Source organism: Bactrocera tryoni, unplaced genomic scaffold (assembly GCF_016617805.1).
Source record: "Bactrocera tryoni isolate S06 unplaced genomic scaffold, CSIRO_BtryS06_freeze2 scaffold_11, whole genome shotgun sequence".
Lineage (NCBI taxonomy): Eukaryota > Metazoa > Arthropoda > Insecta > Diptera > Tephritidae > Bactrocera > Bactrocera tryoni.
The window spans coordinates 16981205-16995788 of NW_024395824.1; the positions used below are offsets into that span (position 1 = coordinate 16981205).

Genomic DNA, 14584 nt, shown 5'->3' on the forward strand with positions numbered 1-14584 from the left:
AGGAAAAGAGTGGAAAGCTGCCGACGAGACCGGATCTAAGCCCCGTGTTCAGTAAGTATATTCAAGTTAAATAATTTAATTTTTAAATACTGCCTTTCAGCCGGAATTATAAAGCTTTTTTTATACTATTGCAACATGTTCCTATATACATATAATGTTTGTAATGCCTAGAATTAATTGAGACAGGTATAAAGTACTATATATAAACGATCAGGATGTTGATTGAGTTGAATTCCAAATTGAGTAAAAGTTGGTACAAGTATTCACTGACAGAGGTTGGTATTGAAGGATTGCAGGAGGTCGGAATCAGACCATTGTCACACCCACAAAATGTAACAAATGATTTTTTTTGGTCTGTAACGATATTCGTGGGTTTTCTAAAGAGATGACGTAACTTGCATGTTATACTATTGTTCCAATACACCGAACATTCGTTAGAAAGCCACTGTCCTTGCGCGTCTTTTTCAGTTTATGCGTTGTAAGAGTCTTTTTCGGGGAGATTTTCTTCATTAAATTATTATGAAGAAAACTTCAGCCAAAAATCACCGTATTTTGTTGATGGAAGTTTATTGTGCACATGCTCCAGCAGAGCGAATTCGCCAGAAGTGGTTTGCACGTTTTAAAAGATATGATTGTGGCTTGAAATATGTAGAAGGAACTGAAAGCATTTTCTATTTTGTTCTTATTATCAGTTATACTTATCTCGTAAACTTTAAGTGCTCATACGATGTCAAAATTCGATCATGGGGCGAATATATCGTATTTTGGGACTCTTGTGCCTTTGGCTGTCTTTTTATACGAAGATGGTCTTCTTCTAACAACAGCATCCAAATTCGTCAAAAATTGATAAAGTCAGGCCTCTAGCCTTCATATACCTAATATAAAGATTGAACTTAGACATACCTTATACATAGGTAGGTAGGTAAGTAGTACGTACTATTACACTGGGTATATTATAGTTTAATATTTAAAAGTGTGAAATTGGTCCAAAAAATACCACAGCTCCAGCAACTCGTGCCGGAGAAATTTCTGCGTACCCCTCCATGTCACATTTCCAAATTAATTTTTTGTCTTTCCATAGTCGCAATTGGGTTCGTTTCTAAGAATATTTGCGATTTGAAATTCTATCATCTATTTTTTAAACTTTTAAGCTGGAAGAGAACCTTATAACTTATCACCTTAAGGGTTATACGATTCATAGATATATATTCCTAATTAAGACAGCAATTCCATTGATGAGGAAACTAATTCGAAACTCGATCTTTTTACCATAAAATTACGAGGCGTAAAATGTAACTGCTCTCGCTTTAGGGACTAAACCTCGAATACAGTTTTGAATTCATAAATAGCATAATATAACATATCAAAATGGAAAATATAACTATTTAATATATTTAGATATATTTTAAACTTTGGTCAAGGCTACTTATTACTATAATAATTGTGAGTTCAATATAAATGTTTCATCTAATTTATTTTTCTCATGCAGGTAAACTTGAATCACACGCGTCAAGTTTCAATATGGGATACCTGGTATCCCCATATTCGTATTCGAATGGCGGTGCTGGTGGACTCCCGGTCACTATGGTAAGTTAAATCATAAAATATACTATTAACAAGCCCAAAAAGTGTATATGTGCTAATTTCATTTCAATTTAAAGCTCAAATTTTTCAAAAGCCACCAGCTCTGTGGAAATTTGCTGCTTGACACACTTTAGAATTCATATGTATACTATATTATCTCATATAAATAAACTTTTTCCATAAGTTTTGTCGTTCGATAAGAAAGGGCGTTGCTACTAGCCCAACATTTTTTTTGCTGGTGTTCTGTTAGTTCATTCTTTGTTTACAAGCCATTTGGTGTCGCCGTGTCACAGTATTTTTTACAATGGAAAAAATGTAATATCGGGCAGTGATAAAATTTTTATTTTTGAAGGTGTAGCAGCAAAAAAATTCACGAGCGAGCGTTAAAAGTATATAATGATTGGTCATCTACAATTGGAACAGTAGAAATTAAATTTTTTTAGTGAATATTTCTCTAAGTTCGGGTCTAATTAAACATTTTAGCATATTAGTGATTAAAGGTTTAGACCAAGATCAAAACGAATTTCATTCATATTTAACAAACTACATTATGGTTAAGAAAAATGTCCACGTAATTTAATTTAAATACCACACATATTGACCAACATAAATGCTTTAAAGTCAAATGGACTCACTATATCACATTTATTAGGGCTAGGGAATTAACATTGGCATTACTCGAGCATACCTGTACTCGAGAAAATGTACAAAACATATTCGGCATAAAATCTGCTAAAATAACGAAACTGATTGTACCATATGAATTGCATTAGAACTGGGGCAATTCACACATTTTCGGCAATAAACTATAATATATCCAATATTATACATATTTTCACTTAATTTTGCTGAGACATCCTGCATATTGAACGATACACACGGTATATGACCGAAGTTTGAAATTCTTAATACTTAACTTCACAGATTGACCGAAATTTTAAGTAAAAAGTCAGCCATGGGCACTGGCGTACATGTATTCAAAATCAGAGGCCTTGAAAAGCTGTAATCCGATTTTGATCATGTTACGAAGCGAGATAGAATACCTGAAAGACAATATTTTTGTTAGTTTTATTTAAAAATATCACTGTTTCTCGTTTTATAAACTGTAACATGAAAAAATCAGATTGAATTTAAAACTGGTATATATGGGAAGTAGTCGTGGTTATACTCGTAGTACGATGAAAACCATTCCCACAATGTGCTATAAGAATATTACACACCCCATTGCCCAATTTTAAAACCGACTCCTGTAAATAGTATTTCTCATACCAATAAATGAGCGTAGTTTTGAACATAACACATTATATGGAGTGACGGCGGGGTTTTTAACTGATTTTAGCTTTTTCCAATATTTGAGAGAGGTGTTAAAAATTCGTTTTTGATCGGATTTGTTAATAAAGCTTAAATAGTTTGTGAGACGTGTACAATAAACTTGCGGGGTCCACGCCCACTTTTAAAACATCTTTGAACCATTGTTGCTTTTCCTTTTCCGATTTGCTGGAACCTATTACAATCTGCGCTAATTGCCGTGCGATAGGCCGCCTTAATATCGCATATATAGTAAGGCCTTATGGAGCGTAGTGTGTGAAAGACTGATACCCACCGTCAATAAACTGATTAGACCTTATCTGTGTGGCTTTAGACCTGGAAAATCTGCTATCGACCATATTTTCATCATGCACAAAATCTTGGAAAAGAATCGACACAATACCTCTTTGTCGTTTTTAAAACCGCCTTCGACAGCACGAAAGTTATTTGCCTCTATTCCGCTATGCGTGAACTTGGTATTCCCACAAAGCTAATACGGCTGCGTAAGCTGACGTTGAGCAACACCAAAAGCTCAGTCAGGATCGGGAAGGACCTCTCCGAGCCATCCGATACCATGCGAGGTTTTCGACAAGAAGGATTCCTATTGTGTGATTTTTACAATCTGTTGTTGGAGAAAATAATACGAATTGCAGAGATAAATAGAAAAGGTACAATCTTCTACAAGAGTGTACAGCTGCTGGCGTACGACGATGATATTGATATCATTCGTCTCTACAACCGCGCAGTTAGTTCTGCTTTCTCTAGACCAGTCTTGAAACCCAAAGCAGAAACACCCTTGCCAACAGGTGCTAATTGAAATAGGCAATTGAAAAGTAAAGTCCTCTCTCATCGAACAAAATCCAAACTCTACAAATCCGGTTAGAAGAGAACACTTCAGCTTAGAAAATTTTCGGTTCAGTAACCTAAGTAATCTAATTATGTTCTTAGGTATAAGCTAATAATCTGAGCCCTTAGCTCTGCGATGCCACATTTGTGCGAATAATCATAAGCAGGATCAAACCGAAAGCTATAATACACAAAAAAAATTAATATAAGAAGACTTGCCAAGGCAAGGCTACGCTTTAAGTATCCCACGATATGAGACACGGGAAGAGGTATCGGTAGTGAGGCCACAAAGTCCATTGAAATTCGCGTCAAACGCAGGCATCCTAAAGAATGACAACTTCTCGAGGACCTCGTTACTAAATTGCATCTGGAATCGCAAAGGACCAAACTGGTCTCATTAGCCTACCGGACTAACCTAACTTAACCAATATAAGAAGGAAACATATTATATGTCGATCTGAAAAATAAAAAGCAAAGTCTATTATTGTATGTTTGAGTACAATTTATATACATAAGTAGTAGTCGAAATGGCGATGTCAAATATCGCTGACTGACCTGCGTTTAAATTTGCCATTTTAATAACTCCTAAAAACCCTGAGTTCATTAAAAAATGTCATAACTTTTTAACAGCTTAGGATAAACGTTTTTACAGCCTAGATTCTTATAAAGCATACAATTCCCTGAGTTCAATTTTTTAGCTCAGTGAATTTTGTTGTCAATTCAAATCTAAAAATAGAAATCTTAATTTTAAAATTTTAAGCCCTTTGGATTAAAAGGCAAAAAGTCAATTTGTAGTTCCAACAACTGGATTAAAAATTAAAATTTAATTTTTTTTTAAATAAAAATTTAGTTTTTTTTAATCCATAGCAACTTTTTTCACTGGAAAAATGGGAGTTGGGGTAGTAACACCCAATTTTATCTATTTTTCCCAATACCACATACTATTAACATGCCTGAAAAAGGTGCAGTAAACTCAGTCGGCTGTTCGAAAATCCTGATATTAGTTATATGGGAGCTAGGTCAAGTTTTCGCTCAAATACTCTGTTATGAGTAAAACACGATCTGTAATTTTCGTTGAGATAACTGAAATATTGGCCGATATATGCAATATAAAGTCACTCGGAAGCTCACAAATCTTTATATTAGGTATATTGGGGCTAAGGGAAGCATAAACACAATATAAGTCATTTTAGACATACAGAGTTTTTCTCCGAATTTCAATTATATATCTAACACATTGACCGATATTTTCGGTTAAAAGGCAACTATAGGTACTGGGGTATAAAATAATTTTTGGATTTGAATAATTTTTGTTCATAAGGTGGCATACAATAAAGACATTATTCGTGCAAAGTTTAATTCCGATGAATTAATTGCTTCTTGATTTGAGTATTGGAAGGAAAGAGTGGAATATGAGAAATTGGTGTGATTGTATTCCGATTACGCCCATTTTCACACTCTGGCATAAAAATATGAATAAAATACTACGTACTAAATTTTGTCGAAATTAGTAGGTTAGGTCCCGAGAAATTGGAAATTACTGGTTCCCTTGGAGCACTCTCATACAATCCCGAAGGTAAAATCTAATTTTTGGGCGTATTTAGTTATTGATTTATTGCGTTTTTAGTAGTTTTTAACAGTACCGTTATATGGGGAGTGAACGGGGTACCTTCCGATTTCATTCATTTTCACACTGTCGGTAGTAGTTCTTGTAATATTGGGGCTAAGAAAGTTTGGTTGTTGTAGCTTCAGTGGTTTAGGAGATATATACTTTAAACTTATTATTATTACGCCCACCCTTAAAATTTTTTGCCCACACGTGCACCTTGGTACTTCGATCCCCTGTGCCAAATTAGAGTTTTATTTATTAATTCAGTCTTTAGTTATAACACTTTATAGGTTTTCGGTTAATTACGCTTTGTGGGCGTGGCAGTCGTCCGATTACGCTTATCTACGAACTCGTAATTTTTTGTTTGTAGTACTAAGGAGCCCGCATAACAATTTTGATCAGGATATCTTTGTTTTTCCTCAAGTTACAGCTTACATGGACGAACGGACAGACAGATAGTCATCCTGATTTCAACTTTTCTCGTCAACCTGATCATTTATATATAAATACATACTAGGGGCTACGGCCACACGTTGCTGTTGTATAGATTTTATAATTGTACTATTTATTCATATAATGAACTATTCGATACAGTGAAAATTTTATTTAGGAATAAAGGCGAACACGTTTTTAATCGGTATAAGAATCCAAAGGATTGTACATGAGGTTTAACTTTGAATATGTTCTTACAAATAAATTTCATTTGAAAAAATAATTTAAGGTTGCTTTCTCAGTGTCTGGTTACCGGCGTTTCTGTCCAGTTAATAGAGTTGTGCGATTAATAGATTGTACTTAATAAAAAGCAACAATGTGCATGGTTAACGGAGATGTCCTCTTAATAAGGCGTCCATTTAAGAGAGCTTTCGCTGTATTCATTATTTATGAATTGTTTTAACTATCCTATCTTCTAAGTTGGTTCGATCTGGACACAGTGTGCTAAATTTTACTAAAATCGCTTCAGTAGTTTAGGGGTCCATCGCGGACAAACAACGTGACACGTACTTTTTATATATAGAGATATATAACCCTATATCTATCTCCCTTAGTTTTAGGTGATACGTTGGGTGAACAAAACTATAACACTCTGTAGCAACTAGTTGCAAGAGTATAAAAACTAAAAATATTATAGTAAAAAATAAAAATTATCTACCCTCTTTCATTATCTGAAGTGTTATCTACTAACAATTTAGAAAATTATTCATTTCTTATAAACTGAATATAAAATTTATCAAATACAAAATTCAATAATATATATTTTATAATTAATATACTAAAAACATATCGAAAAAACTAATTATCAATTAGTCTCAAATTTGAAAGTAATTCACAGGGTTATTCTAACACCGGAAATAACGTTTTCGTTTTTATAATTGAATATTTCCAATTATTTCAAGACAAAGGTTCTGCGAAAGATTTATGGTCTTTTGCGCGTTGGCCGCGGCGAATATCGCATTCGATGGAACGATGAGCTGTATGAGGTATACGACGACATTGACATAAGCGAATTAAGAGACAGCGGTACCCGCCGGGGAAGCAGAGGAAAAGGAAGACCTCCATTTCGTTGGAGAAGGACCTGGCTTCGCTTGAAATTTCCAATTGGCGCCACCTTGCGAAAAGAAGAAACGACTGGCACGCTGTTCTTAACTCGGCTATAATAGCATAAGCGATGTCTACCCCAATAAAGAAGAAGAAGACTTATAATTAATGTATACTTTACCCACAGCAAAGCTCTCTCTGGTATATAGTATAATTGTTAATGCCTTTGTGCGCTAAGTGCCATTTTTAATAGGCGCGTTCATTCGTCGGGTGGATGTTTGAGCAATACTCATACATTTGTAATGGTCTGAATGCACTCAGTGACAAGCTGCATTTACTTGATCCCAATGTCCAATGTTTGTCGAGAATCCTTCCCATGAACTGTAAACATGCCCTTGTTTGATCCGCGACCTAGTGGTCAAGGTAAATTTGTAGTTTTCTTCTCCGCTGCTGTTTTCGGGCTCTTTGGGTTTTCATGATTTTTGCCGCAACTTCGTACACCGCGTTCCACTTATCTTTGGATTCAACCATTTGGTTTACTAAATTTTCATGGGTTGAGTCTATACCAATTATGTTCCTTTGGTATCGTCTTTCTTACTCTTATTGAGAACATTGGAACAACGCATGTATTTTCAATTGTATCGCCTCCGCATATATGGTCACTCCCGTGTTTCAATCGTTTCAAATATGTCTTGAAACAGGCATGTCCTGTGAGAATTTGGGAGAAGTAAAAATCTACCTCCATGTGGTGTTTTTACTTATGACTCAATGTTGGGGATCAGTAGAAATGTCCAATGTCCATTTCGGCTGACTTCATCGTTTTGCCAACTCTTGAGAGTTTCTGCTCAAGAACTTTCTTTAAGGGTTCTGAATGGTAAGTCCGTTACAAACTTCTTTATCCCGTTGACTAACTTCAGCTAGAAGTATACTTCTCAGGACATACTTACATACATATATGCATACTATTTCGATTCAAATCTTCAACAAATATTATTTCCCAACCATTTTGACATAGAACTGTTGCCTTTGGCATGCAGTATTCAGTTTCGGAAAAAGAGGAATCACAATAAAATTGGTAAAGCAATAACAGCTTCCGAAATGGATAATCTGATGATATGGTGCGCAACTAAATGCACTATACGTAAAGATATGATATAGGCTTATATCATTGAGAATAAATAGTTCCTAACTCGTATTTACATATTATGTTTGTACATATGTATGTAGTTCCAGATTAAAATAAGTCTATTGAAAGATGAGCCGACAAACTGTTGAGCATTTGCGTTGCTATGTACTGTGCGTGTGACTTATCTACTGTTTTTACTGTCACTATTATTACAAGTATTGTACAACGCAACCCGTGAATGTGATTGCGTTATAAGTATGTATGTTCATCGATAAGTATAAGAGTGCAATGCGGTTTTTCTAGCTTTGTATGTGATGCATGAGCACACTTTCCCCTTCATTTGTCGAATTGTTATTACGTTATGAAAAATAAAATAAAATCGGGGCACACGGAACCACCCCTTCAATTAAGGGCATTTAAATTTTTGTTAGGTAAAGTGGTTTGCATTAAATGTTACGTTCAAAAATATGTATATATGTATGTACATATCTACCTAACTACAAGCACAAGGGTATATGTTTATTTACTTTATAAGCAGCCCGAATAATTTCGAGTTTGAAAGCAATGTCGTCATTATCACCACTGCTTGTCATCACTACAAAGTGGTGTTCGGGTTGACAATAAATATAACATTAGCAAAGTTTGGACTAAATTACATGGCATTTATCGTGCAATGAACTGATGTGCAGTCTATATAATGATACCTTTTATCCCACATTGTTTTTTTTTATTTTGTTTTGTTATCGAATAACAATGATAAAATTAAGCTGAGCGCAGTGCTAATTTGTAACTGAACCTATGCAACCCCAAATGACAATACAAACAAGAAAAAACATTAACATAGGTTGCACCGAAGCTATAATACCCTTCACAAATAAAGAAAAATTTCTTGATGTTTATCGGCTAGTCTGCATGGTACTAAATGATATGGGTATTCGATCTAAAAAAATTTCGAGGATTTTAGCGCTGCCTTGAATGATAATATATATCGAATTCCGTGAAGATATCCCGGCAAATAAAAAGATATGCATGCAAAGTAAGGCAATTTCTGGAATTTTATCCCATAAGCTTGGCGACCAAATAACAATCAAGCCAATCTTTGATACCCTGTTCCGACGTATGCCAGAGGGGGCGTTCTGCATCGACCAGAACAAGTAAAAGTCTGAAGAGACAAGGCCTGAGCTATAAGTAGAGTAAACAAAACTTCCCAGCTGCTGTTTTACATATGGTTTTTTACTAGTCTTGCTGCTTGAGACATGATGGAATAATATTAACTCGTGTCTAGTCGCAAATTAGGGACCTTTTTCCACTCGCTCGCTTCAATTTGATGAGTTGTTGTCAGTAGCGTTCCCCATCAATGGTTTCACTCGATTTTCTTCTTCTTCTCTACTGGCGTAGACAGCGCTTACGCGATTATAGCCGAGTTAACAACAGCGCGCCAGCCGTAGCGCCAAGCGTAGCCAGGTCCTTCTCCATCTTTCCCTCGAAAACTCGCAACGTCGACTCATCAGTTGATGTCATCGTCCAAGCCTCTGCACCATATACCAGGACGGGAATTATGAGCGGCTTATAGAGTTTGGTTTTTGTTCGTCGAGAGAGAACTTCACTTTTCAATTGCCTACTCAGTCCGAAGTAGCACCTATTGGCAAGAGTTATCCTGCGTTGGATTTCTAGGCTGACATTGTTGGAGGTGTTTACGCTGGTTCCAAGATAGACGAAATTATCTACAACTTCAAAGTTATGACTGTCAACAGTGACGTGAGAGCCCAGCCGCGAGTGCGACGACTGTTTGTTTGATGACAGGAGATATTTCGTTTCACTGCCAGACCCATTTTCTGTGCTTCCTTGTCCAGCCTGGAGAAAGCAGAACTAACGGCGCGGGTGTTGAGGCCGATGATATCAATATCATCGGCATACGCCAGCAGCTGTACACTCTTATAGAAGATGGTACCTTCTCTATTTAGTTCTGCAGCTCGAACTATTTTCTCCAAAAGCAGGTTGAAGAAGTCGCACGATAGGGAATCGCCTTGTCTGAAACCTCGTTTGGTATCGAACGGCTCAGAGAGGTGTTTCCCGATCCTGACGAAGCTTTTGTTGTTGCTCAACGTCAGTTTACACAGCCGTATTAGTTTTGCGGGGATATCAAATTCAGACATCGCGGCATAAAGGCAGCTCCTTTTCGTGCTGTCGAAAGCAGCTTTGGAATTGACGAAGAGGTGGTGTGTGTCGATTCTTCTTTCACGGGTCTTTTCCAAGATTTGGCGCATGGTGAATATCTGGTCGGTTGTTGATTTTCCAGGTCTAAAGCCACACTGATAAGGTCCAATCAGTTTGTTGACGGTGGGCTTTAATCTTTCACACAATACGCTCGATAGAACCTTATATGCGATGTTGAGGAGGCTAATTCCACGGTAGTTGGCGCAGATTGTGGGGTCTCCCTATTTGTGGATTGGGCAGAGCACACTTAAATTCCAATCGTTGGGCATGCTTTCGTCCGACCATATTTTATAAAGAAGCTGTTGCATGCTCCTTATCAGTTCTTCGCCTCCGTGTTTGAATAGCACGGCCGGCAATCCCTCGGCCCCTGCCGCTTTGTTGTTCTTCAGGCGGGCAATTGCTATTCGAACTTCTTCATGGTCGGGCAATGGAACGTCTGCTCCATCGTCATCGATTGGGGAATCGGGTTCTCCTTCTCCTGGCGTTGTGCGTTCACTGCCATTCAGCAGGCTGGAGAAGTGTTCCCTCCATAATTTAAGTATGCTCTGGGCATCGGTCACTAGATCACCTTTGGGGGTTCTACAATAGTATGCTCCGGTCTTGAAACTTTCTGTAAGCCGCCGCATTTTATCGTACAATTTTCGAGCATTACCCCTGTCGGCCAGCTTATCAAGCTCTTCGTACTCACGCATTTCAACCTCTTTCTTCTTCTGTCTACAAATGCGTCTCGCTTCCCTCTTCAACTCTCGGTATCCATCCCGCACGTGTAGTGTCGATCGTAACGTTGCGAGGTAGGCAGCCTGTTTTCTCTCCGCTGCGACTCAGCACTCCTCGTCGTACCAACTGTTCATTTGCATTTTTCGAAAACCAATTCTTTCGGTTGCAGCTGTTCGTAAGGAGTTTGAAATACCGTCCCACAGTTTCCTTATGCCGAGTTATTGGCGAGTGCTCTCAGGGAGCAGGAGTGCAAGCCGAGTAGAAAATCGTTCGGCTGTCTGTTGTGATTGCAGGTTCTCAACGTCGAACCTTCCTTGTGTTTGTTGACGTGCGCTTTTTGCTGCACAGAGACGGGTTTGAATCTTGGCTGCAACAAGATAGTGGTCCGAGTCGATGTTAGGACCTCGGAGCGTACGCACGTCTAGAACACTGGAGACGTGTCTTTCGTCTATCACAAGGTGATCGATCTGGTTGGTGGCTTTTCGATCCAGAGACAGCCAGGTGGCTTGATGAGTTTTCTTATGCTGGAATCTAGTACTTCAGATAACCATATTTCTGGCCCCGGCGAAGTTGATCAGCCTCAACCGATTTCGGGATGTTTCCTCGTGGAGGTTGAATTTACCAGCCGTAGTGCCAAAGATACCTTCTTTGCCCACCCTGGCGTTAAAGTCGCCATGCACGATTTTCACATCGTGGCGGAGGCAGCTCTCATAAGCACGCTCCAAGCGCTCATAGAAGGCATCTTTGGTCACATTGTCCTTCTCTTCTGTCGGGGCGTGGGCGCGAATCAGCGATATGTTGAAGAACCTCGCTTTGATGCGGACTGCGGCTAGACGAATCCCACACCAAACGTGCGCTCCTTTATATGGCCACTGGAGTAAATGCCATAAGAACCTACTTGCCTCTGTCTTTGTCCCGTCCATCGCATTTCTTGGACGGCGGTGACTGCAGCTTTTATTTTCACGAGGACATCAACCAGCTGGGCGGCGGCAACTTCCCAATTAAGGAACCGGACATTCCAGGTGCATGCCCTCAAAGTATGACCTCAAAATCTAAAGTCGCTTTGCGCGAACTGGAAATTAATTTTAGACCCATTGTTTCTTGGCAAAAGCTTTCTTAGAATTTTCTGTAGTTTTCGCTTTTGCTAGCCGCTTTATGCGAAAAAAATTCGACACGCCCTACTGTCCATCCAATGTAAACTTATTTTTATTTCTAACTTTTTTTAGTCAATCGGCGAGCAGGGATTTGAGTCGAGCGAATGGAGGCGGTTGTCGTCGCCAAGTAATCTTATATGAACATTGTATTTCTCCAAAAAAAAGTATTTGTAGAAGGTGGCATTGCAGTCAATTATGAACCAAAAGTTCACCTCATGTAATTATCGTACTGGTTTGCATATAATCTGAGAGTATATGTACGTATATGATTATTTGTGTTACTAAGCTGTGCCAACAAAAAGGTAATTTTAGCATGGTAGAACTTACATACATATATACATGAGTGTATCTACTTCACATTTTATTGGGTATAAAGACATACTTACATATGTATGCATCAATTTATTTAGTATTCCCAAATATTTGTCAGAACGGTTTTTTGCCTTAAACTAGTATTGAAGTGGTAAAAAATGATGACATTAGGAAATTGAAACCATTCAAAGTTTCATTTGTTACACCACTCCATTCGGCATATTGTCTAGCATCTTCTAGATCGCTGATGTATACATTAGGGCGCTTAATTTTTAAGCGATATTTCTGATATTTTATAAAAATAACGAAGCCAGGTAAAGGGTTTTATTAGCAATAACCAAACGCAATTTCCCATAGAAATATCGATTTTCGATGTGCAAAATATGTTTTTGAAAAACCTTTTGTATGGCAAAAAACTTTTAAGAAAGAAATAATATCGCCAAGAATGGAGCACCTTATTACACGTACATAAAGTGTGCATAGATGTACCTACCACTTTTTAAGTACCGCTTTCTACAAGTCTTCACCCCTTCGGCGCAAAACATTTGTCAACCCTTCTACGCAGAAAACAATGCTTAGGTATGATATTTGTTTTTTTTTCATTGTGTGAAATATGTAGGTTCAGGCTTAAAAAAATAAAGAAACGGGTAACTGTTTCAAACGTAGCCCTAGTCAGACTTAAAAGAACAACAATGGTATAATATACGACTCTAACTCGCACTGTACACATTAACGACAAAACTTGCAATGTTGGTAATTGAAGGGTTAAGAGACATGATTATATGTAAAATTAGAAACCAGTAGTTGGGAATGAAAGTTCAAAGGGTGACTTTGGTATACAGTCTAATTGATCTTTTATTCCTACCTCACAAGCGTTTACTACGAGTACTATGAAAAAAGAATAGTAAGACTTTGTTTATAAACTGCAATTTCGAAACTCTTTATATTAAGTTTATGGGGGCTCTGGGAAGTATTGACCCTATTCAACCAATTCTGGATACACAGAGATATTATTACCAGGAAAATATTATATCTTAATTTCAATTGTATATCCCATACATTGACCGATATTTTCCGTCAAAAGTCAACTATAGATACTGTGGTCCGCATATTCGGTACCAATTTTTGGTCATAAATTGGCATACTTTAAAGGAATTATTAGCGCAGAATTTTATCTTCTTATACCAATTACCTCTTAATTTGTGTATTGGAAAGTGAAAGGATCAAATGGAATTTAAAATTGCTTATATATGGGAACTATGCGTGGTTGTAGTCCGATTTCGCCACATTTCGCACTGTTACATAGAAATATGAAAATAATGTTACGTACTAAATTTAGTGTTGACGCTATTGTAGCAACAGAATTATGCCGAGTTGACAGTGCTTGGCCGTTCCGGTTACGTAGACCTGACTGTCGTGGGAACGAATATATCTCTCGAGATATGCTCATCGTCCAATTTTTATTCCGACTCTTATAAAGCCTTCTCATACCATCTCGGAGGTAAATTTTGATGTCTCTGGCATATTTAGCTACTGATTTAGTGCGCTTTTATTAGCTCTTCCAATTTCATCCATATTCACACTATCAGTATGAGTTTTTGAAATATTTGCGCTTAGCAAGTTTCGTTGTTGTAACTTTAGTGGTTTTAGAAATATGTACATATGCGTATGTGGTTACGCCCACTTTTTCAAAAGATTCTTCCCTTCTGGGGCCCATTGCTACTGTGACCGCCTGTGCCAAATTACAACATTACACCTTTTATATCCTAATTTAGTGATTAGTTTTGGCACTATATATGTATATATTTTCAGTTAATGGTCTTTTGTAGACGTGGCAGTGGTCCGATTACACCCATCAACGAATTCGAAATTTTTGTTTTACTAAGGAACGCGCAAGGGGGGGTTCTTTCCCCTCTTCTATGGATTCTAGTCGTTAACGACCTTCTCAAAAGGCTGGAGGATCTTGGCTGCAAGGTTATTGCCTATGCAGACGACGTAGCACTTATGGTGAAAGGAAAGTTTCTAAGCACCGTGTATGAGTTGACGCAGGGATATCTCGGCGTGGTAACAAAATGGGCGGTCGAAAGTGGACTCGCTATAAATCCAAATAAAACAGAAATGGTTTTATTTAGTAGAAGATACAAGATCCCTGAGGCGCCGTTGCCGCTATTGGGA

The 14584-nt window shown here is 37.7% G+C and overlaps 1 protein-coding gene across 11 annotated transcripts in view; it reads left to right on the forward strand.

Moving 5' to 3' along the window:
- The window catches only part of LOC120779428 (protein pangolin, isoforms A/H/I/S), a 268570-nt gene that overhangs the window by 37346 nt on the left and 216640 nt on the right, over positions 1–14584 (forward strand). For 4 of the 11 annotated variants that reach the window (XM_040111662.1, XM_040111653.1, XM_040111651.1 and 1 more), the window contains exons 2-3: positions 3–51; positions 1490–1587. The exons of the other annotated variants lie outside the window; for them this stretch is intronic. In XM_040111662.1, the coding sequence (XP_039967596.1) occupies positions 3–51; positions 1490–1587 (147 nt within the window). The remainder of the gene's footprint in view (positions 1–2; positions 52–1489; positions 1588–14584) is intronic. 11 annotated transcript variants of the gene reach the window in all.